The 26,190-nt window shown below is 45.1% G+C and overlaps 1 protein-coding gene across 3 annotated transcripts in view; it reads right to left on the bottom strand.

Moving 5' to 3' along the window:
- spef2 (sperm flagellar 2) overlaps nucleotides 1-26,190 on the bottom strand; it is a 941,194-nt gene that overhangs the window by 408,560 nt on the left and 506,444 nt on the right. For all 3 annotated transcript variants that reach the window (XM_072515585.1, XM_072515587.1, XM_072515586.1), the window contains exon 23: nucleotides 2,695-2,836. In XM_072515585.1, the coding sequence (XP_072371686.1) occupies nucleotides 2,695-2,836 (142 nt within the window). The remainder of the gene's footprint in view (nucleotides 1-2,694; nucleotides 2,837-26,190) is intronic.

Below are 26,190 nucleotides of genomic sequence, written 5' to 3'. Positions count from 1 at the left end.
GGAGGGGGTTGGGAGCTCGCACTGGCACAGAGTCCCCAGTGGGAGGTGGGGGGTGGGGAGCTTGCACTGGCACAGAGTTCCCAGTGGGAGGTGGGGGGTGGGGAGCTCATACTGGCACAGAGTTCCCAGTGGGGGGTGGGGAGCTCGCACTGGCACAGAGTCCGCAGTGGGAGGTGGGGGATGGGGAGCTCGCACTGGCACAGAGTTCCCAGTGGGGGGTGGGGAGCTCGCACTGGCACAGAGTCCCCAGTGGGAGGATGGGGAGCTCGCACTGGCACAGAGTCCCCAGTGGGGGACGGGGGGTGGGAGCTCGCACTGGCACAGAGTTCCCAGTGGGAGGATGGGGAGCTCGCACTGGCACAGAGTCCCCAGTGGGAGGATGGGGAGCTCGCACTGGCACAGATTCCCCAGTGGGAGGATGGGGAGCTCACACTGGCACAGAGTTCCCAGTGAAGGTTGGGGGGGTGGGGAGCTCGCACTGGCACAGAGTTCCCAGTGGAGGTTGGGGGGTGGGGAGCTCGCACTGGCACAGAGTTCCCAGTGGAGGTTGGGGGGGGGGGGTGGGGAGCTCGCACTGGCACAGAGTCCCCAGTGGGGAGGTGGGGAGCTCACACTGGCACAGCGTCCCCAGTGGGAGGTGGGGGGCTCGCACTGGCACAGAGTCCCCAGTGGGGGGTGGGGAGCTCGCACTGGCACTGTGTTCCCAGTGGGAGGATGGGGAGCTCACACTGGCACAGTGTTCCCAGTGGGGGATGGGGGGTGGGGAGCTCGCACTGGCACAGAGTTCCCAGTGGAGGTTGGGGGGGGGGTGGGGAGCTTGCACTGGCACAGTGTTCCTAGTGGGGGGTGGGGAGCTCACACTGGCACAGAGTTCCCAGTGGAAGTTGGGGGGGGTGGGGAGCTCGCACTGGCACAGAGTCCCCAGTGGGGGGTGGGGAGATCGCACTGGCACAGAGTCCCCAGTGGGGGGTGGGGAGCTCGCACTGGCACAGAGTCCCCAGTGGGGGGTGGGGAGCTCGCACTGGCACAGTGTTCCCAGTGGGAGGATGGGGAGCTCGCACTGGCACAGTGTTCCCAGTGGGAGGATGGGGAGCTCGCACTGGCACAGAGTCCCCAGTGGGGGGTGGGGAGCTCGCACTGGCACAGAGTCCCCAGTGGGGGGTTGGGAGCTCACACTGGCACAGAGTTCCCAGTGGCGGTTGGGAGGATGGGGAGCTCGCACTGGCACAGAGTCCCCAGTGGGGGGTTGGGAGCTCACACTGGCACAGAGTTCCCAGTGGCGGTTGGGAGGATGGGGAGCTCGCACTGGCACAGAGTCCCCAGTGGGGGGTGGGGAGCTCGCACTGGCACAGAGTCCGCAGTGGGGTATGGGGGGTGGGAGCTCGCACTGGCACAGAGTCCCCAGTGGGAGATGGGGAGCTCGCACTGGCACAGAGTTCCCAGTGGAGGTTGGGGGGGGTGGGGAGCTCGCACTGGCACAGAGTCCCCAGTGGGGGGAGGGAGGTGGGGAGCGTGCACTGGCACAGAGTTCCCAGTGGGAGGATGGGGAGCTCGCACTGGCACAGGGTTCCCAGTGGGAGGATCGAGAGCTCGCACTGGCACAGAGTTCCCAGTGGGAGGATGGGGAGCTCGCACTGGCACAGAGTTCCCAGTGGGAGGATGGGGAGCTCACACTGGCACAGAGTCCCAGTGGGGTATGGGGGTTGGGAGGCTCACACTGGCAGAGTCCCCAGTGGGGGGATGGGGAGCTCGCACTGGCACAGTGTTCCCAGTGGGAGGGTGGGGAGCTCGCACTGGCACAGAGTCCCAGTGGGGGATGGGGGGTGGGGAGCTCACACTGGCACAGAGTTCCCAGTGGGGGATGGGGAGCTCGCACTGGCACAGAGTTCCCAGTGGGGGGTAGGGAGCTCGCACTGGCACAGAGTTCCCAGTGTGAGGATGAGGAGCTCACACTGGCACAGAGTCCCCAGTGTAGGTTGGGGGGTGGGAAGCTCGCACTGGCACAGAGTTCCCAGTGGGAGGTGGGGGGTGGGGAGCTTGCACTGGCACAGAGTTCCCAGTGGGGGAGGGGGTTGGGAGCTCGCACTGGCACAGAGTCCCCAGTGGGAGGTGGGGGGTGGGGAGCTTGCACTGGCACAGAGTTCCCAGTGGGGGGTGGGGAGCTCGCACTGGCACAGAGTCCGCAGTGGGAGGTGGGGGATGGGGAGCTCGCACTGGCACAGAGTCCCCAGTGGGAGGATGGGGAGCTCACACTGGCACAGAGTCCCCAGTGGGGGAGGGGGTGGGAGCTTGCACTGGCACAGAGTTCCCAGTGGGAGGATGGGGAGCTCGCACTGGCACAGAGTCCCCAGTGGGGGGTGGGGAGCTCGCACTGGCACAGAGTTCCCAGTGGGAGGATGGGGAGCTCGCACTGGCACAGAGTCCCCAGTGGGGGAGGGGGGTGGGAGCTTGCACTGGCACAGAGTTCCCAGTGGGAGGATGGGGAGCTCGCACTGGCAAGAGTCCCCAGTGGGGGATGGGGGGTGGGAGCTCGCACTGGCACAGAGTTCCCAGTGGGAGGATGGGGAGCTCGCACTGGCACAGAGTCCCCAGTGGGGGAGGGGGGTGGGAGCTCGCACTGGCTCCGAGCTCTGGTGGGTGGGTGGTGTACGTATTGGGGACTAAGACCCAGCGCGGGGTGGGGCCCACACTTACATAAAGCCGCAGCAGCAGCTCTGCTTTCACATCTTCATCCAGTCGCAGATCTTCAGAAATGGAATTATAATCACCCTGCCACTGCGACACAAACTCCTGCTTGTGGTCAGGACGCAGCTGCAAATACTCTTGGTAATCCTCCCTGGACACAAATAGAACCATGAAAATCATATTCCCAATTCGTTGACAGTCCAGACTATCTGCCCACAGTCTTCCTCAGTCATGATGCCGGCGTTGGACTGGGGTGAGCACAGTAAGAAGTTTTACAACACCAGGTTAAAGTCCAACAGGTTTGTTTCAAACACTAGCTTTCGGAGCGCTGCTCCTTCCTCAGGTGAATTGTCATGTGAGAGTACCTTTTAGAAATGGATGTTTAAGCAATGTACCTTTAAGAAAACAGTGATGTCAGAGGGTGGGTGGAGCCGAGCTCAGTTCAGCCATTTTGAAGTTTCAGTTTGGAGGAAAAGAGCTTGGGTGTGTCTGTGTTTTGCAGGGAGCTGGATCTGCTGTGATCTCTGCCATGAAAGACTATCTCTGGATCAGTTGGGTGATTTAAACTCATAATAGTGACGCCTTTAACCTGATGTGTTTCTGTTTAAAGGTGTTAAGTCTCATGGATGTTGCAAGGAATAACTGAAGGATTATTTAGTGTTATATTATTTTCGGGGTTATCTGTGAAGTAAGGGGTGTTAAGAGATCCAATGTTTATTTAAGATGTTAAGTTGAGTTCATGGAATAAACATTGTTTTGTGTTTAAAAACCCACGTGTCCATAATTGTAATCCCACTCCTAGGGAACAAGCCGTGTGCTCGGAAAAGCAACAAATACATTAAAGGGGGAGGTTGGTTGAACTCCATGATACATTTTGGGGATCTGAAAATGCCTCTCCCATAACAGAATGAAGAGGTAGGTTCCAGAAACATATATATAGACAAAGTCAAAGTTGCAAGGCTGCTTTGAAAGCGAGCATCTGCAGGTAATTAAGTCTTTACAGATCCAGAGATGGGGTAACCCCAGGTTAAAGAGGTGTGAATTGTCTCAAGCCAGGACAGTTGGTAGGATTTTGCAGGCCAGATGGTGGGGGATGAATGTAATGCGACATGAATCCCAGGTCCCGGTTGAGGCCGCACTCATGTGTGCGGAACTTGGCTACCCAAACTACCCAGCCTTCAGAACAGTGACCACGACACCACACAACCCTGCCATGGCAATCTCTGCAAGACGTGCCAGATCATCAACATGGATACCACCATTACACGTGAGAACACCACCCACCAGGTACGCGGTACGTACTCGTGAGACTCGGCCAACGTTGTCTACCTCATACGCTGCAAGAAAGGATGTCCCGAAGCGTGGTACGTTGGCGAGACCATGCAGGCGCTGCGACAACGGATGAACGGACATCGCGCAACAATCACCAGGCAGGAATGTTCCCTTCCAGTCGGGGAACACTTCAGCAGTCAAGGGCATTCAGCCTCTGATCTCCGGGTAAGCGTTCTCCAAGGCGGCCTTCAGGACGCGCGGCAACGCAGAATCGCCGAGCAGAAGCTTAGAGCCAAGTTCCGACTGCCAGTTACTGTACGCGTGACTGCCGGCTACTGTACGCGTGACTGCCGGCTACTGTACGCGTGACTGCCGGCTACTGTACGCGTGACCGCCGGCTACTGTACGCGTGACCGCCGGCTACTGTACGCGTGACCGCCGGCTACTGTATGCGTGACCGCCGGCTACTGTACGCGTGACCGCCGGCTACTGTACGCGTGACCGCCGGCTACTGTACACGTGACCGCCGGCTACTGTACACGTGACCGCCGGCTACTGTACACGTGACTGCCGGTTACTGTACACGTGGCTGCCGGATACTGTACACGTGACTGCCGGTTACTGTACACGTGGCTGCCGGATACTGTACGTGTGACTGCCGGCTACTGTACATGTGGCTGCCGGTTACTGTACACGCGACTGCCGGCTACTGTACACGCGGCTGCCGGCTACTGTACACGCGACTGCCGGCTACTGTACACGTGGCTGCCGGCTACTGTACACGTGACTGCCGGTTACTGTACGTGTGACTGCCGGTTACTGTACGTGAGACTGCCGGCTACTGTACATGTGGCTGCCGGTTACTGTACACGCGACTGCCGGCTACTGTACACGTGACTGCCAGTTACTGTACGTGTGACTGCCGGCTACTGTACATGTGGCTGCCGGCTACTGTACATGTGGCTGCCGGTTACTGTACACGTGGCTGCCGGTTACTGTACACGTGGCTGCCGGCTACTGTACACGTACTGATTGCTGTACATGTGACTGCTGTTTACTGTACATGTGACGGACAGTTACTGTACACGCGACCGCCGATGACTGTACATGTGTCTGCTGATTGCTGTACATGTGACTGTTGATTGCTGTACATGTGTCTGATGATTGCTGTACGTGACTGCTGTTTACTGTACATGTGACTGTTGATTGCTGTACATGTGACTGTTGATTGCTGTACATGTGACGGACAGTTACTGTACACGCGACCGCCGATGACTGTACATGTGTCAGCTGATTGCTGCACATGTGACTGCAGGTTACTGTACATGTGACAGACAGTTACTAACTCCGCCTAGCACAGGGCTAAATCTCTGGCTTTGTAAGCAGACCAAGGCAGGCCAGCAGCACGGTTCAATTCCTGTACCAGCCTCCCCGAACAGGTGCCGGAATGTGGCGACTAGCGGCTTTTCACAGTAACTTCATTTGAAGTCTGCTTGTGACAATAAGCGATTTTAATTTTCACATGTGACTGCTGGTTATTGTACATGTGGCTGCCAATTTCCATACGTGACTGACAGTTACTGTACATGTGACTGCTGGTTACTGTACATGTGACTGCTGATTATTGTACATGTGACTGCCGGTTGTGACACCATTTGCTGTATATTGAGAATCCGGTTGCTGTATATTGAGACACTGGTTGCTGTATATTGAGAACCCGGTTGCTGTATATTGAGAATCCGGTTGCTGTATAGTGAGAATCCGGTTGCTGTATATTGAGACACTGGTTGCTGTATATTGAGAATCCGGTTGCTGTATATTGAGAATCCGGTTGCTGTATAGTGAGAATCCGGTTGCTGTATATTGAGAATCCGGTTGCTGTATAGTGAGAATCCGGTTGCTGTATATTGAGACACTGGTTGCAGTATATTGAGAATCCGGTTGCTGTATATTGAGAATCCGGTTGCTGTATATAGAGAATCCGATTGCTGTATATTGAGAATCCGATTGCTGTATATTGAGAATCCGGTTGCTGTATATTGAGAATCCGGTTGCTGTATATTGAGAATCCGGTTGCTGTATATTGAGAATCCGGATGCTGTATATTGAGAATCCGGTTGCTGTATATTGAGACACTGGTTGCTGTATATTGAGAATCCGGTTGCTGTATATTGAGACACCGGTTGCTGTATATTGAGAATCCGGTTGCTGTATATTGAGAATCCGGTTGCTGTATATTGAGACACTGGTTGCTGTATATTGAGAATCCGGTTGCTGTATATTGAGTATCCGGTTGCTGTATATTGAGAATCCGGTTGCTGTATATTGAGACACTGGTTGCTGTATATTGAGAATCCGATTGCTGTATATTGAGAATCCGGTTGCTGGATATTGAGAATCTGGTTGCTGTATATTGAGAATCCGGTTGCTGTATATTGAGATACTGGCTGCTGTATATTGAGACACTGGCTGCTGTATATTGAGACACTGGCTGCTGTATATGGAGACACTGGTTGCTGTATATTGAGAATCCGGTTGCTGTATATTGAGAATCCGGGTGCTGTATATTGAGACACTGGGTGCTGTATATTGAGACACTGGTTGCTGTATATTGAGAATCCGATTGCTGTATATTGAGAATCCGGTTGCTGGATATTGAGAATCTGGTTGCTGTATATTGAGAATCCGGTTGCTGTATATTGAGACACTGGGTGCTGTATATTGAGACACTGGGTGCTGTATATTGAGACACTGGCTGCTGTATATTGAGACACTGGCTGCTGTATATTGAGAATCCGGTTGCTGTATATTGAGACACTGGTTGCTGTATATTGAGAATCCGGTTGCTGTATATTGAGAATCCGGTTCCTGTATATTGAGAATCCAGTTGCTGTATATTGAGACACTGGTTGCTGTATATTGAGCCTCTGGTTGCTGTATATTGAGAATCCGGTTGCTGTATATTGATAATCCGATTGCTGTATATTGAGACACTGGTTGCTGTATATTGAGACACTGGTTGCTGTATATTGAGACACTGGTTGCTGTATATTGAGACACTGGTTGCTGTATATTGAGACACTGGTTGCTGTATATAGAGAATCCGGTTGCTGTATATTGAGACACCGGTTGCTGTATATTGAGAATCCGGTTGCTGTATATTGAGAATCCGGTTGCTGTATATTGAGAATCCGGTTGCTGTATATTGAGAATCCGGTTGCTGGATATTGAGAATCCGGTTGCTGTATATTGAGACACTGGTTGCTGTATATTGAGAATCCGGTTGCTGTATATTGAGAATCCGGTTGCTGTATATTGAGCCTCTGGTTGCTGTATATTGAGACACTGGTTGCTGTATATTGAGACACTGGTTGCTGTATATTGAGACACCGGTTGCTGTATATTGAGAATCCGGTTGCTGTATATTGAGAATCCGGTTGCTGTATATTGAGAACCCGGTTGCTGTATATTGAGAATCCGGTTGCTGTATATTGAGACACTGGTTGCTGTATATTTAGAATCCGGTTGCTGTATATTGAGCCTCTGGTTGCTGTATATTGAGACACTGGTTGCTGTATATAGAGAATCCGGTTGCTGTAAAGTGAGACACTGGTTGCTGTATATTTAGAATCCGGTTGCTGTATATTGAGCCTCTGGTTGCTGTATATTGAGACACTGGTTGCTGTATATTGAGAATCCGGTTGCTGTATATTGAGAATCCGATTGCTGTATATTGAGAATCCGGTTGCTGTATATTGAGAATCCGGTTGCTGTATATTGAGAATCCGGATGCTGTATATTGAGAATCCGGTTGCTGTATATTGAGCCTCTGGTTGCTGTATATTGAGACACTGGTTGCTGTATATTGAGAACCCGGTTGCTGTATATTGAGAATCCGGTTGCTGTATATTGATAATCCGGTTGCTGTATATTGAGAATCCGGTTGCTGTATATTGAGACACTGGTTGCTGTATATTGAGAATCCGGTTGCTGTATATTGAGAATCCGGTTGCTGTATATTGAGACACCGGTTGCTGTATATTGAGACACCGGTTGCTGTATATTGAGAATCCGGTTGCTGTATATTGAGAATCCGGTTGCTGTATATTGAGAATCCGGTTGCTGGATATTGAGAATCCGGTTGCTGTATATTGAGACACTGGTTGCTGTATATTGAGAATCCGGTTGCTGTATATTGAGAATCCGGTTGCTGTATATTGAGCCTCTGGTTGCTGTATATTGAGACACTGGTTGCTGTATATTGAGACACTGGTTGCTGTATATTGAGACACCGGTTGCTGTATATTGAGAATCCGGTTGCTGTATATTGAGAATCCGGTTGCTGTATATTGAGAATCCGGTTGCTGGATATTGAGAATCCGGTTGCTGTATATTGAGACACTGGTTGCTGTATATTGAGAATCCGGTTGCTGTATATTGAGAATCCGGTTGCTGTATATTGAGCCTCTGGTTGCTGTATATTGAGACACTGGTTGCTGTATATTGAGACACTGGTTGCTGTATATTGAGACACCGGTTGCTGTATATTGAGAATCCGGTTGCTGTATATTGAGAACCCGGTTGCTGTATATTGAGAATCCGGTTGCTGTATATTGAGACACTGGTTGCTGTATATTTAGAATCCGGTTGCTGTATATTGAGCCTCTGGTTGCTGTATATTGAGACACTGGTTGCTGTATATAGAGAATCCGGTTGCTGTAAAGTGAGACACTGGTTGCTGTATATTTAGAATCCGGTTGCTGTATATTGAGCCTCTGGTTGCTGTATATTGAGACACTGGTTGCTGTATATTGAGAATCCGGTTGCTGTATATTGAGAATCCGATTGCTGTATATTGAGAACCCGGTTGCTGTATATTGAGAATCCGGTTGCTGTATATTGAGAATCCGGTTGCTGTATATTGAGAATCCGGTTGCTGTATATTGAGAATCCGATTGCTGTATATTGAGAATCCGGTTGCTGTATATTGAGAATCTGGTTGCTGTATATTGAGACACTGGTTGCTGTATATTGAGAATCCGGTTGCTGTATATTGAGAATCCGGTTGCAGTATATTGAGAATCCGGTTGCTGTATATTGAGAATCTGGTTGCTGTATATTGAGACACTGGTTGCTGTATATTGAGAATCCGGTTGCTGTATATTGAGAATCCGGTTGCTGTATATTGAGCCTCTGGTTGCTGTATATTGAGACACTGGTTGCTGTATATTGAGACACAGGTTGCTGTATATTGAGACACCGGTTGCTGTATATTGAGACACCGGATGCTGTATATTGAGAATCCGGTTGCTGTATATTGAGAATCCGGTTGCTGTATATTGAGAATCCGGTTGCTGGATATTGAGAATCCGGTTGCTGTATATTGAGACACTGGTTGCTGTATATTGAGAATCCGGTTGCTGTATATTGAGAATCCGGTTGCTGTATATTGAGAATCCGGTTGCTGTATATTGAGACACCGGTTGCTGTATATTGAGAATCCGGTTGCTGTATATTGAGAATCCGGTTGCAGTATATTGAGAATCCGGTTGCTGTATATTGAGACACCGGATGCTGTATATTGAGAATCCGGTTGCTGTATATTGAGAATCCGGTTGCTGTATATTGAGACACCGGATGCTGTATATTGAGAATCCGGTTGCTGTATATTGAGAATCCGGTTGCTGTATATTGAGAACCCGGTTGCTGTATATTGAGAATCCGGTTGCTGTATATTGAGAATCCGGTTGCTGTATATTGAGCCTCTGGTTGCTGTATATTGAGACACTGGTTGCTGTATATTGAGACACTGGTTGCTGTATATTGAGACACCGGTTGCTGTATATTGAGAACCCGGTTGCTGTATATTGAGAATCCGGTTGCTGTATATTGAGAATCCGGTTGCTGTATATTGAGCATCTGGTTGCTGTATATTGAGACACTGGTTGCTGTATATTGAGAATCCGGTTGCTGTATATTGAGAATCCGGTTGCTGTATATTGAGAATCCGGTTGCTGTATATTGAGAATCCGGTTGCTGTATATTGAGCCTCTGGTTGCTGTATATTGAGACACTGGTTGCTGTATATTGAGACACTGGTTGCTGTATATTGAGACACCGGTTGCTGTATATTGAGAATCCGGTTGCTGTATATTGAGAATCCGGTTGCTGTATATTGAGAATCCGGTTGCTGTATATTGAGAACCCGGTTGCTGTATATTGAGAATCCGGTTGCTGTATATTGAGAATCCGGTTGCTGTATATTGAGCCTCTGGTTGCTGTATATTTAGAATCCGGTTGCTGTATATTGAGCCTCTGGTTGCTGTATATTGAGAATCCGGTTGCTGTATATTGAGACACTGGTTGCTGTATATTGAGAATCCTGTTGCTGGATATTGAGAATCTGGTTGCTGTATATTGATAATCCGATTGCTGTATATTGAGACACTGGTTGCTGTATATTGAGAATCCGGTTGCTGTATATTGAGACACCGGTTGCTGTATATTGAGACACTGGTTGCTGTATATTGAGAATCCGGTTGCTGTACATTGAGAATCCGGTTGCTGTATATTGAGAATCCGGTTGCTGTATATTGAGAATCCGGTTGCTGTAGATTGAGAATCCGGTTGCTGTATATTGAGACACCGGTTGCTGTATATTGAGAATCCGGTTGCTGTATATTGAGAATCCGGTTGCTGTATATTGAGAATCCGGTTGCTGTATATTGAGAATCCGGTTGCTGTATATTGAGACACTGGTTGCTGTATATTGAGAATCCGGTTGCTGTATATTGAGAATCCGGTTGCTGTATCTTGAGAATCCGATTGCTGTATATTGAGACACTGGTAGCTGTATATTGAGACACTGGTAGCTGTATATTGAGAATCTGGTTGCTGTATATTGAGAATCCGGTTGCTGTATATTGAGAATCCGATTGCTGTATATTGAGACACTGGTAGCTGTATATTGAGAATCTGGTTGCTGTATATTGAGAATCCGATTGCTGTATATTGAGAATCCGGTTGCTGTATATTGAGAATCCGGTTGCTGTATATTGAGACACTGGTTGCTGTATATTGAGGATCCGGTTGCTGTATATTGAGAATCCGGTTGCTGTATCTTGAGAATCCGGTTGCTGTATATTGAGAATCCGGTTGCTGTATATTGAGCCTCAGGTTGCTGTATATTGAGAATCCGGTTGCTGTATATTGAGACACTGGTTGCTGTATATTGAGACACTGGTTGCTGTATATTGAGACACTGGTTGCTGTATATTGAGCCTCAGGTTGCTGTATATTGAGAATCCGGTTGCTGTATATTGAGAATCCGGTTGCTGGATATTGGGAATCCGGTTGCTGTATATTGAGAATCCGGGTGCGGTATATTGAGAATCCGGTTGCTGTATATTGAGAATCCGGTTGCTGGATATTGGGAATCCGGTTGCTGTATATTGAGAATCCGGTTGCTGTATATTGAGAATCCGGTTGCTGTATATTGAGAATCCGGGTGCTGTATATTGAGAATCCGGTTGCTGTATATTGAGAATCCGGTTGCTGTATATTGAGAATCCGGGTGCTGTATATTGAGAATCCGGTTGCTGTATATTGAGACACTGGTTGCTGTATATTGAGAATCCGGTTGCTGTATATTGAGAACCCGGTTGCTGTATATTGAGAATCCGGTTGCTGTATATTGAGACACTGGTTGCTGTATATTGAGAATCCGGTTGCTGTATATTGAGAATCCGGTTGCTGTATATTGAGAATCCGATTGCTGTATATTGAGAATCCGATTGCTGTATATTGAGAATCCGGTTGCTGTATATTGAGACACTGGTTGCTGTATATTGAGAATCCGGTTGCTGTATATTGAGAATCCGGTTGCTGTATATTGAGAATCCGATTGCTGTATATTGAGAATCCGATTGCTGTATATTGAGAATCCGGTTGCTGTATATTGAGACACTGGTTGCTGTATCTTGAGAATCCGGTTGCTGTATATTGAGACACTGGTTGCTGTATATTGAGGATCCGGTTGCTGTATATTGAGAATCCGGGTGCTGTATATTGAGACACTGGTTGCTGTATATTGAGACACTGGTTGCTGTATATTGAGACACTGGTTGCTGTATATAGAGAATCCGGTTGCTGTATATTGAGAATCTGGTTGCTGTATATTGAGACACTGGTTGCTGTATATTGAGAATCCGGTTGCTGTATATTGAGAATCCGGTTGCAGTATATTGAGAATCCGGTTGCTGTATATTGAGAATCTGGTTGCTGTATATTGAGACACCGGATGCTGTATATTGAGAATCCGGTTGCTGTATATTGAGAATCCGGTTGCTGTATATTGAGAATCCGGTTGCTGTATATTGAGACACCGGATGCTGTATATTGAGAATCCGGTTGCTGTATATTGAGCCTCTGGTTGCTGTATATTGAGACACTGGTTGCTGTATATTGAGAACCCGGTTGCTGTATATTGAGAATCCGGTTGCTGTATATTGAGAATCCGGTTGCTGTATATTGATAATCCGGTTGCTGTATATTGAGAATCCGGTTGCTGTATATTGAGACACTGGTTGCTGTATATTGAGAATCCGGTTGCTGTATATTGAGAATCCGGTTGCTGTATATTGAGACACCGGTTGCTGTATATTGAGAATCCGGTTGCTGTATATTGAGAATCCGGTTGCTGTATATTGAGAATCCGGTTGCTGGATATTGAGAATCCGGTTGCTGTATATTGAGACACTGGTTGCTGTATATTGAGAATCCGGTTGCTGTATATTGAGAATCCGGTTGCTGTATATTGAGCCTCTGGTTGCTGTATATTGAGACACTGGTTGCTGTATATTGAGACACTGGTTGCTGTATATTGAGACACCGGTTGCTGTATATTGAGAATCCGGTTGCTGTATATTGAGAATCCGGTTGCTGTATATTGAGAATCCGGTTGCTGTATATTGAGAATCCGGTTGCTGGATATTGAGAATCCGGTTGCTGTATATTGAGACACTGGTTGCTGTATATTGAGAATCCGGTTGCTGTATATTGAGAATCCGGTTGCTGTATATTGAGCCTCTGGTTGCTGTATATTGAGACACTGGTTGCTGTATATTGAGACACTGGTTGCTGTATATTGAGACACCGGTTGCTGTATATTGAGAATCCGGTTGCTGTATATTGAGAATCCGGTTGCTGTATATTGAGAACCCGGTTGCTGTATATTGAGAATCCGGTTGCTGTATATTGAGACACTGGTTGCTGTATATTTAGAATCCGGTTGCTGTATATTGAGCCTCTGGTTGCTGTATATTGAGACACTGGTTGCTGTATATAGAGAATCCGGTTGCTGTAAAGTGAGACACTGGTTGCTGTATATTTAGAATCCGGTTGCTGTATATTGAGCCTCTGGTTGCTGTATATTGAGACACTGGTTGCTGTATATTGAGAATCCGGTTGCTGTATATTGAGAATCCGATTGCTGTATATTGAGAACCCGGTTGCTGTATATTGAGAATCCGGTTGCTGTATATTGAGAATCCGGTTGCTGTATATTGAGAATCCGGTTGCTGTATATTGAGAATCCGGTTGCTGTATATTGAGAATCCGATTGCTGTATATTGAGAATCCGGTTGCTGTATATTGAGAATCTGGTTGCAGTATATTGAGACACTGGTAGCTGTATATTGAGAATCTGGTTGCTGTATATTGAGACACTGGTTGCTGTATATTGAGACACTGGTTGCTGTATATTGAGACACTGGTTGCTGTATATAGAGAATCCGGTTGCTGTATATTGAGACACTGGTAGCTGTATATTGAGAATCTGGTTGCTGTATATTGAGAATCCGGTTGCTGTATATTGAGACACTGGTTGCTGTATATTGAGAATCCGGTTGCTGTATATTGAGACACCGGATGCTGTATATTGAGAATCCGGTTGCTGTATATTGAGACACCGGTTGCTGTATATTGAGAATCCGGATGCTGTATATTGAGAATCCGGATGCTGTATATTGAGACACTGGTTGCTGTATATTGAGAATCCGGTTGCTGTATATTGAGAATCCGGTTGCTGTATATTGCGACACCGGTTGCTGTATATTGAGAATCCGGTTGCTGTATATTGAGAATCCGGTTGCAGTATATTGAGAATCCGGTTGCTGTATATTGAGACACCGGATGCTGTATATTGAGAATCCGGTTGCTGTATATTGAGAATCCGGTTGCTGTATATTGAGACACCGGATGCTGTATATTGAGAATCCGGTTGCTGTATATTGAGAATCCGGTTGCTGTATATTGAGAACCCGGTTGCTGTATATTGAGAATCCGGTTGCTGTATATTGAGAATCCGGTTGCTGTATATTGAGCCTCTGGTTGCTGTATATTGAGACACTGGTTGCTGTATATTGAGACACTGGTTGCTGTATATTGAGACACCGGTTGCTGTATATTGAGAATCCGGTTGCTGTATATTGAGAATCCGGTTGCTGTATATTGAGAACCCGGTTGCTGTATATTGAGAATCCGGTTGCTGTATATTGAGAATCCGGTTGCTGTATATTGAGCCTCTGGTTGCTGTATATTGAGACACTGGTTGCTGTATATTGAGAATCCGGTTGCTGTATATTGAGAATCCGGTTGCTGTATATTGAGAATCCGGTTGCTGTATATTGAGAATCCGGTTGCTGTATATTGAGCCTCTGGTTGCTGTATATTGAGACACTGGTTGCTGTATATTGAGACACTGGTTGCTGTATATTGAGACACCGGTTGCTGTATATTGAGAATCCGGTTGCTGTATATTGAGAATCCGGTTGCTGTATATTGAGAATCCGGTTGCTGTATATTGAGAACCCGGTTGCTGTATATTGAGAATCCGGTTGCTGTATATTGAGAATCCGGTTGCTGTATATTTAGAATCCGGTTGCTGTATATTGAGCCTCTGGTTGCTGTATATTGAGAATCCGGTTGCTGTATATTGAGACACTGGTTGCTGTATATTGAGAATCCGGTTGCTGTATATTGAGAATCCGGTTGCAGTATATTGAGAATCCGGTTGCTGTATATTGAGAATCTGGTTGCTGTATATTGAGACACTGGTTGCTGTATATTGAGAATCCGGTTGCTGTATATTGAGAATCCGGTTGCTGTATATTGAGCCTCTGGTTGCTGTATATTGAGACACTGGTTGCTGTATATTGAGACACTGGTTGCTGTATATTGAGACACCGGTTGCTGTATATTGAGACACCGGATGCTGTATATTGAGAATCCGGTTGCTGTATATTGAGAATCCGGTTGCTGTATATTGAGAATCCGGTTGCTGGATATTGAGAATCCGGTTGCTGTATATTGAGACACTGGTTGCTGTATATTGAGAATCCGGTTGCTGTATATTGAGAATCCGGTTGCTGTATATTGAGAATCCGGTTGCTGTATATTGAGACACCGGTTGCTGTATATTGAGAATCCGGCTGCTGTATATTGAGAATCCGGTTGCAGTATATTGAGAATCCGGTTGCTGTATATTGAGACACCGGATGCTGTATATTGAGAATCCGGTTGCTGTATATTGAGAATCCGGTTGCTGTATATTGAGACACCGGATGCTGTATATTGAGAATCCGGTTGCTGTATATTGAGAATCCGGTTGCTGTATATTGAGAACCCGGTTGCTGTATATTGAGAATCCGGTTGCTGTATATTGAGAATCCGGTTGCTGTATATTGAGCCTCTGGTTGCTGTATATTGAGACACTGGTTGCTGTATATTGAGACACTGGTTGCTGTATATTGAGACACCGGTTGCTGTATATTGAGAACCCGGTTGCTGTATATTGAGAATCCGGTTGCTGTATATTGAGAATCCGGTTGCTGTATATTGAGCATCTGGTTGCTGTATATTGAGACACTGGTTGCTGTATATTGAGAATCCGGTTGCTGTATATTGAGAATCCGGTTGCTGTATATTGAGAATCCGGTTGCTGTATATTGAGAATCCGGTTGCTGTATATTGAGCCTCTGGTTGCTGTATATTGAGACACTGGTTGCTGTATATTGAGACACTGGTTGCTGTATATTGAGACACCGGTTGCTGTATATTGAGAATCCGGTTGCTGTATATTGAGAATCCGGTTGCTGTATATTGAGAATCCGGTTGCTGTATATTGAGAACCCGGTTGCTGTATATTGAGAATCCGGTTGCTGTATATTGAGAATCCGGTTGCTGTATATTGAGCCTCTGGTTGCTGTATATTTAGAATCCGGTTGCTGTATATTGAGCCTCTGGTTGCTGTATATTGAGAATCCGGTTGCTGTATATTGAGACACTGGTTGCTGTATATTGAGAATCCTGTTGCTGGATATTGAGAATCTGGTTGCTGTATATTGATAATCCGATTGCTGTATATTGAGACACTGGTTGCTGTATATTGAGAATCCGGTTGCTGTATATTGAGACACCGGTTGCTGTATATTGAGACACTGGTTGCTGTATATTGAGAATCCGGTTGCTGTACATTGAGAATCCGGTTGCTGTATATTGAGAATCCGGTTGCTGTATATTGAGAATCCGGTTGCTGTAGATTGAGAATCCGGTTGCTGTATATTGAGACACCGGTTGCTGTATATTGAGAATCCGGTTGCTGTATATTGAGAATCCGGTTGCTGTATATTGAGAATCCGGTTGCTGTATATTGAGAATCCGGTTGCTGTATATTGAGACACTGGTTGCTGTATATTGAGAATCCGGTTGCTGTATATTGAGAATCCGGTTGCTGTATCTTGAGAATCCGATTGCTGTATATTGAGACACTGGTAGCTGTATATTGAGACACTGGTAGCTGTATATTGAGAATCTGGTTGCTGTATATTGAGAATCCGGTTGCTGTATATTGAGAATCCGATTGCTGTATATTGAGACACTGGTAGCTGTATATTGAGAATCTGGTTGCTGTATATTGAGAATCCGATTGCTGTATATTGAGAATCCGGTTGCTGTATATTGAGAATCCGGTTGCTGTATATTGAGACACTGGTTGCTGTATATTGAGGATCCGGTTGCTGTATATTGAGAATCCGGTTGCTGTATCTTGAGAATCCGGTTGCTGTATATTGAGAATCCGGTTGCTGTATATTGAGCCTCAGGTTGCTGTATATTGAGAATCCGGTTGCTGTATATTGAGACACTGGTTGCTGTATATTGAGACACTGGTTGCTGTATATTGAGACACTGGTTGCTGTATATTGAGCCTCAGGTTGCTGTATATTGAGAATCCGGTTGCTGTATATTGAGAATCCGGTTGCTGGATATTGGGAATCCGGTTGCTGTATATTGAGAATCCGGGTGCGGTATATTGAGAATCCGGTTGCTGTATATTGAGAATCCGGTTGCTGGATATTGGGAATCCGGTTGCTGTATATTGAGAATCCGGTTGCTGTATATTGAGAATCCGGTTGCTGTATATTGAGAATCCGGGTGCTGTATATTGAGAATCCGGTTGCTGTATATTGAGAATCCGGTTGCTGTATATTGAGAATCCGGGTGCTGTATATTGAGAATCCGGTTGCTGTATATTGAGACACTGGTTGCTGTATATTGAGAATCCGGTTGCTGTATATTGAGAACCCGGTTGCTGTATATTGAGAATCCGGTTGCTGTATATTGAGACACTGGTTGCTGTATATTGAGAATCCGGTTGCTGTATATTGAGAATCCGGTTGCTGTATATTGAGAATCCGATTGCTGTATATTGAGAATCCGATTGCTGTATATTGAGAATCCGGTTGCTGTATATTGAGACACTGGTTGCTGTATATTGAGAATCCGGTTGCTGTATATTGAGAATCCGGTTGCTGTATATTGAGAATCCGATTGCTGTATATTGAGAATCCGATTGCTGTATATTGAGAATCCGGTTGCTGTATATTGAGACACTGGTTGCTGTATCTTGAGAATCCGGTTGCTGTATATTGAGACACTGGTTGCTGTATATTGAGGATCCGGTTGCTGTATATTGAGAATCCGGGTGCTGTATATTGAGACACTGGTTGCTGTATATTGAGACACTGGTTGCTGTATATTGAGACACTGGTTGCTGTATATAGAGAATCCGGTTGCTGTATATTGAGAATCTGGTTGCTGTATATTGAGACACTGGTTGCTGTATATTGAGAATCCGGTTGCTGTATATTGAGAATCCGGTTGCAGTATATTGAGAATCCGGTTGCTGTATATTGAGAATCTGGTTGCTGTATATTGAGACACCGGATGCTGTATATTGAGAATCCGGTTGCTGTATATTGAGAATCCGGTTGCTGTATATTGAGAATCCGGTTGCTGTATATTGAGACACCGGATGCTGTATATTGAGAATCCGGTTGCTGTATATTGAGCCTCTGGTTGCTGTATATTGAGACACTGGTTGCTGTATATTGAGAACCCGGTTGCTGTATATTGAGAATCCGGTTGCTGTATATTGAGAATCCGGTTGCTGTATATTGATAATCCGGTTGCTGTATATTGAGAATCCGGTTGCTGTATATTGAGACACTGGTTGCTGTATATTGAGAATCCGGTTGCTGTATATTGAGAATCCGGTTGCTGTATATTGAGACACCGGTTGCTGTATATTGAGACACCGGTTGCTGTATATTGAGAATCCGGTTGCTGTATATTGAGAATCCGGTTGCTGTGTATTGAGAATCCGGTTGCTGGATATTGAGAATCCGGTTGCTGTATATTGAGACACTGGTTGCTGTATATTGAGAATCCGGTTGCTGTATATTGAGAATCCGGTTGCTGTATATTGAGCCTCTGGTTGCTGTATATTGAGACACTGGTTGCTGTATATTGAGACACTGGTTGCTGTATATTGAGACACCGGTTGCTGTATATTGAGAATCCGGTTGCTGTATATTGAGAATCCGGTTGCTGTATATTGAGAATCCGGTTGCTGTATATTGAGAATCCGGTTGCTGGATATTGAGAATCCGGTTGCTGTATATTGAGACACTGGTTGCTGTATATTGAGAATCCGGTTGCTGTATATTGAGAATCCGGTTGCTGTATATTGAGCCTCTGGTTGCTGTATATTGAGACACTGGTTGCTGTATATTGAGACACTGGTTGCTGTATATTGAGACACCGGTTGCTGTATATTGAGAATCCGGTTGCTGTATATTGAGAATCCGGTTGCTGTATATTGAGAACCCGGTTGCTGTATATTGAGAATCCGGTTGCTGTATATTGAGACACTGGTTGCTGTATATTTAGAATCCGGTTGCTGTATATTGAGCCTCTGGTTGCTGTATATTGAGACACTGGTTGCTGTATATAGAGAATCCGGTTGCTGTAAAGTGAGACACTGGTTGCTGTATATTTAGAATCCGGTTGCTGTATATTGAGCCTCTGGTTGCTGTATATTGAGACACTGGTTGCTGTATATTGAGAATCCGGTTGCTGTATATTGAGAATCCGATTGCTGTATATTGAGAACCCGGTTGCTGTATATTGAGAATCCGGTTGCTGTATATTGAGAATCCGGTTGCTGTATATTGAGAATCCGGTTGCTGTATATTGAGAATCCGATTGCTGTATATTGAGAATCCGGTTGCTGTATATTGAGAATCTGGTTGCAGTATATTGAGACACTGGTAGCTGTATATTGAGAATCTGGTTGCTGTATATTGAGACACTGGTTGCTGTATATTGAGACACTGGTTGCTGTATATTGAGACACTGGTTGCTGTATATAGAGAATCCGGTTGCTGTATATTGAGACACTGGTAGCTGTATATTGAGAATCTGGTTGCTGTATATTGAGAATCCGGTTGCTGTATATTGAGACACTGGTTGCTGTATATTGAGAATCCGGTTGCTGTATATTGAGACACCGGATGCTGTATATTGAGAATCCGGTTGCTGTATATTGAGACACCGGTTGCTGTATATTGAGAATCCGGATGCTGTATATTGAGAATCCGGATGCTGTATATTGAGACACTGGTTGCTGTATATTGAGAATCCGGTTGCTGTATATTGAGAATCCGGTTGCTGTATATTGCGACACCGGTTGCTGTATATTGAGAATCCGGTTGCTGTATATTGAGAATCCGGTTGCAGTATATTGAGAATCCGGTTGCTGTATATTGAGACACCGGATGCTGTATATTGAGAATCCGGTTGCTGTATATTGAGAATCCGGTTGCTGTATATTGAGACACCGGATGCTGTATATTGAGAATCCGGTTGCTGTATATTGAGAATCCGGTTGCTGTATATTGAGAACCCGGTTGCTGTATATTGAGAATCCGGTTGCTGTATATTGAGAATCCGGTTGCTGTATATTGAGCCTCTGGTTGCTGTATATTGAGACACTGGTTGCTGTATATTGAGACACTGGTTGCTGTATATTGAGACACCGGTTGCTGTATATTGAGAATCCGGTTGCTGTATATTGAGAATCCGGTTGCTGTATATTGAGAACCCGGTTGCTGTATATTGAGAATCCGGTTGCTGTATATTGAGAATCCGGTTGCTGTATATTGAGCCTCTGGTTGCTGTATATTGAGACACTGGTTGCTGTATATTGAGAATCCGGTTGCTGTATATTGAGAATCCGGTTGCTGTATATTGAGAATCCGGTTGCTGTATATTGAGAATCCGGTTGCTGTATATTGAGCCTCTGGTTGCTGTATATTGAGACACTGGTTGCTGTATATTGAGACACTGGTTGCTGTATATTGAGACACCGGTTGCTGTATATTGAGAATCCGGTTGCTGTATATTGAGAATCCGGTTGCTGTATATTGAGAATCCGGTTGCTGTATATTGAGAACCCGGTTGCTGTATATTGAGAATCCGGTTGCTGTATATTGAGAATCCGGTTGCTGTATATTTAGAATCCGGTTGCTGTATATTGAGCCTCTGGTTGCTGTATATTGAGAATCCGGTTGCTGTATATTGAGACACTGGTTGCTGTATATTGAGAATCCTGTTGCTGGATATTGAGAATCTGGTTGCTGTATATTGATAATCCGATTGCTGTATATTGAGACACTGGTTGCTGTATATTGAGAATCCGGTTGCTGTATATTGAGACACCGGTTGCTGTATATTGAGACACTGGTTGCTGTATATTGAGAATCCGGTTGCTGTACATTGAGAATCCGGTTGCTGTATATTGAGAATCCGGTTGCTGTATATTGAGAATCCGGTTGCTGTAGATTGAGAATCCGGTTGCTGTATATTGAGACACCGGTTGCTGTATATTGAGAATCCGGTTGCTGTATATTGAGAATCCGGTTGCTGTATATTGAGAATCCGGTTGCTGTATATTGAGAATCCGGTTGCTGTATATTGAGACACTGGTTGCTGTATATTGAGAATCCGGTTGCTGTATATTGAGAATCCGGTTGCTGTATCTTGAGAATCCGATTGCTGTATATTGAGACACTGGTAGCTGTATATTGAGACACTGGTAGCTGTATATTGAGAATCTGGTTGCTGTATATTGAGAATCCGGTTGCTGTATATTGAGAATCCGATTGCTGTATATTGAGACACTGGTAGCTGTATATTGAGAATCTGGTTGCTGTATATTGAGAATCCGATTGCTGTATATTGAGAATCCGGTTGCTGTATATTGAGAATCCGGTTGCTGTATATTGAGACACTGGTTGCTGTATATTGAGGATCCGGTTGCTGTATATTGAGAATCCGGTTGCTGTATCTTGAGAATCCGGTTGCTGTATATTGAGAATCCGGTTGCTGTATATTGAGCCTCAGGTTGCTGTATATTGAGAATCCGGTTGCTGTATATTAAGACACTGGTTGCTGTATATTGAGACACTGGTTGCTGTATATTGAGACACTGGTTGCTGTATATTGAGACACTGGTTGCTGTATATTGAGCCTCAGGTTGCTGTATATTGAGAATCCGGTTGCTGTATATTGAGAATCCGGTTGCTGGATATTGGGAATCCGGTTGCTGTATATTGAGAATCCGGGTGCTGTATATTGAGAATCCGGTTGCTGTATATTGAGAATCCGGTTGCTGGATATTGGGAATCCGGTTGCTGTATATTGAGAATCCGGGTGCTGTATATTGAGAATCCGGGTGCTGTATATTGAGAATCCGGTTGCTGTATATTGAGAATCCGGTTGCTGTATATTGAGAATCCGGGTGCTGTATATTGAGAATCCGGTTGCTGTATATTGAGACACTGGTTGCTGTATATTGAGAATCCGGTTGCTGTATATTGAGAACCCGGTTGCTGTATATTGAGAATCCGGTTGCTGTATATTGAGACACTGGTTGCTGTATATTGAGAATCCGGTTGCTGTATATTGAGAATCCGGTTGCTGTATATTGAGAATCCGATTGCTGTATATTGAGAATCCGATTGCTGTATATTGAGAATCCGGTTGCTGTATATTGAGACACTGGTTGCTGTATATTGAGAATCCGGTTGCTGTATATTGAGAATCCGGTTGCTGTATATTGAGAATCCGATTGCTGTATATTGAGAATCCGATTGCTGTATATTGAGAATCCGGTTGCTGTATATTGAGACACTGGTTGCTGTATCTTGAGAATCCGGTTGCTGTATATTGAGACACTGGTTGCTGTATATTGAGGATCCGGTTGCTGTATATTGAGAATCCGGGTGCTGTATATTGAGAATCCGGTTGCTGTATATTGAGAATCCGGTTGCTGTATATTGAGAATCCGGTTGCTGTATATTGAGAATCCGATTGCTGTATATTGAGACACTGGTTGCTGTATATTGAGAATCCGGTTGCTGTATAGTGAGAATCCGGTTGCTGTATATTGAGAATCCGGTTGCTGTATATTGCGAATCCGATTGCTGTATATTGAGACACTGGTTGCTGTATATTGAGAATCCGATTGCTGTATATTGAGACACTGGTTGCTGTATATTGAGAATCCGGTTGCTGTATATTGAGACACTGGTTGCTGTATATTGAGAATCCGGTTGCTGTATATTGAGAATCCGGTTGCTGTATATTGAGACACTGGTTGCTGTATATTGAGAATCCGGTTGCTGTATATTGAGACACTGGTTGCTGTATAGTGAGAATCCGGTTGCTGTATATTGAGAATCCGATTGCTGTATATTGAGACACCGGTTGCTGTATATTGAGAATCCGGTTGCTGTATATTGAGACACTGGTTGATGTATATTGAGAATCCGGTTGCTGTATATTGAGAATCCGGTTGCTGTATATTGAGACACTGGTTGCTGTATATTGAGAATCCGGATGCTGTATATTGAGAATCCGGTTGCTGTATATTGAGACACTGGTTGCTGTATATTGAGAATCCGGTTGCTGTATATTGAGAATCCGGTTGCTGTATATTGAGAACACTGGTTGCTGTATATTGAGAATCTGGTTGCTGTATATTGAGACACTGGCTGCTGTATATTGAGAATCCGGTTGCTGTATATTGAGAATCCGGTTGCTGTATATTGAGAATCCGGTTGCTGTATATTGAGAATCCGGTTGCTGTATATTGAGAATCCGGTTGCTGTATATTGAGACACTGGTAGCTGTATATTGAGAATCCGGTTGCTGTATATTGAGAATCCGGTTGCAGTATATTGAGAATCCGGTTGCTGTATATTGAGAATCCGGTTGCTGTATATTGAGACACTGGTTGCTGTATATTGAGAATCCGATTGCTGTATATTGAGAATCCGGTTGCTGTATATTGAGAATCCGGTTGCTGTATATTGAGACACCGGTTGCTGTATATTGAGAATCCGGTTGCTGTATATTGAGAATCCGGTTGCTGTATATTGAGAATCCGGTTGCTGTATATTGAGACACTGGTTGCTGTATATTGAGACACCGGTTGCTGTATATTGAGAACCCGGTTGCTGTATATTGAGAATCCGGTTGCTGTATATTGAGACACCGGTTGCTGTATATTGAGACACCGGATGCTGTATATTGAGACACCGGTTGCTGTATATTGAGACACCGGTTGCTGTATATTGAGAATCCGGTTGCTGTATATTGAGACACTGGTTGATGTATATTGAGAATCCGGATGCTGTATATTGAGACACTGGGTGCTGTATAGTGAGAATCCGGTTGCTGTATATTGAGACACTGGCTGCTGTATATTGAGAATCCGGTTGCTGTATATTGAGAATCCGGTTGCTGTATATTGAGAATCCGGTTGCTGTATATTGAGACACTGGTTGCTGTATATTGAGAATCCGATTGCTGTATATTGAGAATCCGGTTGCTGTATATTGAGACACTGGTTGCTGTATATTGAGAATCCGGTTGCTGTATATTGAGAATCCGGTTGCTGTATATTGAGACACCGGTTGCTGTATATTGAGAATCCGGTTGCTGTATATTGAGAATCCGGTTGCTGTATATTGAGACACCGGTTGCTGTATATTGAGAATCCGGTTGCTGTATATTGAGAATCCGGTTGCTGTATATTGAGACACCGGTTGCTGTATATTGAGACACCGGATGCTGTATATTGAGACACCGGTTGCTGTATATTGAGAATCCGGTTGCTGTATATTGAGAATCCGGTTGCTGTATATTGAGAATCCGGTTGCTGTATATTGAGACACTGGCTGCTGTATATTGAGACACTGGTTGCTGTATATAGAGAATCCGGTTGCTGTATATTGAGACACTGGTTGCTGTATATTGAGACACTGGCTGCTGTATATTGAGACACTGGCTGCTGTATATTGAGAATCCGGTTGCTGTATATTGAGAATCCGGTTGCTGTATATTGAGACACTGGTTGCTGTATAGTGAGAATCCGGTTGCTGTATATTGAGACACTGGTTGCTGTATATTGAGACACTGGTTGCTGTATATTGAGACACCGGTTGCTGTATATTGAGAATCCGGTTGCTGTATATTGAGAATCCGGTTGCTGTATAGTGAGAATCCGGTTGCTGTATATTGAGAATCTGATTGCTGTATATTGAGAATCCGATTGCTGTATATTGAGAATCCGGTTGCTGTATATTGAGACACTGGTTGCTGTATAGTGAGAATCCGGTTGCTGTATATTGAGAATACGGTTGCTGTATATTGAGAATCCGGTTGCTGTATATTGAGAATCCGGTTGCTGTATATTGAGACACTGGTTGCTGTATATTGAGTCACTGGTTGCTGTATATTGAGAATCCGGTTGCTGTATATTGAGAATCCGGTTGCTGTATATTGAGAATCCGGTTGCTGTATATTGAGAATCCGGTTGCTGTATAGTGAGAATCCGGTTGCTGTATATTGAGAATCCGGTTGCTGTATATTGAGTCACTGGTTGCTGTATATTGAGAATCCGGTTGCTGTATATTGAGAATCCGGTTGCTGTATATTGAGACACTGGTTGCTGTATATTGAGACACTGGTTGCTGTATATTGAGAATCCGATTGCTGTATATTGAGAATCCGGTTGCTGTATATTGAGAATCCGGTTGCTGTATATTGAGACACTTGTTGCTGTATATTGAGAATCCGGTTGCTGTATATTGAGAATCCGGTTGCTGTATATTGAGAATCCGGTTGCTGTATATTGAGAATCCGGTTGCTGTATATTGAGACACTGGTTGCTGTATATTGAGAATCCGGTTGCTGTATATTGAGAATCCTGTTGCTGTATATTGAGAATCCGGTTGCTGTATATTGAGACACTGGTTGCTGTATATTGAGAATCCTGTTGCTGTATATTGAGAATCCGGTTGCTGTATAATGAGACACTGGTTGCTGTATATTGAGAATCCGGTTGCTGTATATTGAGAATCCTGTTGCTGTATATTGAGAATCAGGTTGCTGTATATTGAGACACAGGTTGCTGTATATTGAGACACTGGTTGCTGTATATTGAGAATCCGGTTGCTGTATATTGAGAATCCGGTTGCTGTATATTGAGAATCCGGTTGCTGTATATTGAGAATCCGGTTGCTGTATATTGAGACACTGGTTGCTGTATATTGAGAATCCGGTTGCTGGATATTGAGACACCGGTTGCTGTATATTGAGAATCCGATTGCTGTATATTGAGAATCCGGTTGCTGTATATTGAGAATCCGGTTGCTGTATATTGAGACACTGGTTGCTGTATATTGAGAATCCGGTTGCTGTATATTGAGACACTGGTTGCTGTATATTGAGAATCCGGTTGCTGTATATTGAGAATCCGGTTGCTGT

Source organism: Scyliorhinus torazame, chromosome 9 (assembly GCF_047496885.1).
Source record: "Scyliorhinus torazame isolate Kashiwa2021f chromosome 9, sScyTor2.1, whole genome shotgun sequence".
Classification (NCBI taxonomy): domain Eukaryota; kingdom Metazoa; phylum Chordata; class Chondrichthyes; order Carcharhiniformes; family Scyliorhinidae; genus Scyliorhinus; species Scyliorhinus torazame.
The sequence above is the reverse complement of the archived record's forward strand: the minus strand, read 5'-3'. Positions and strand labels throughout refer to the sequence as shown.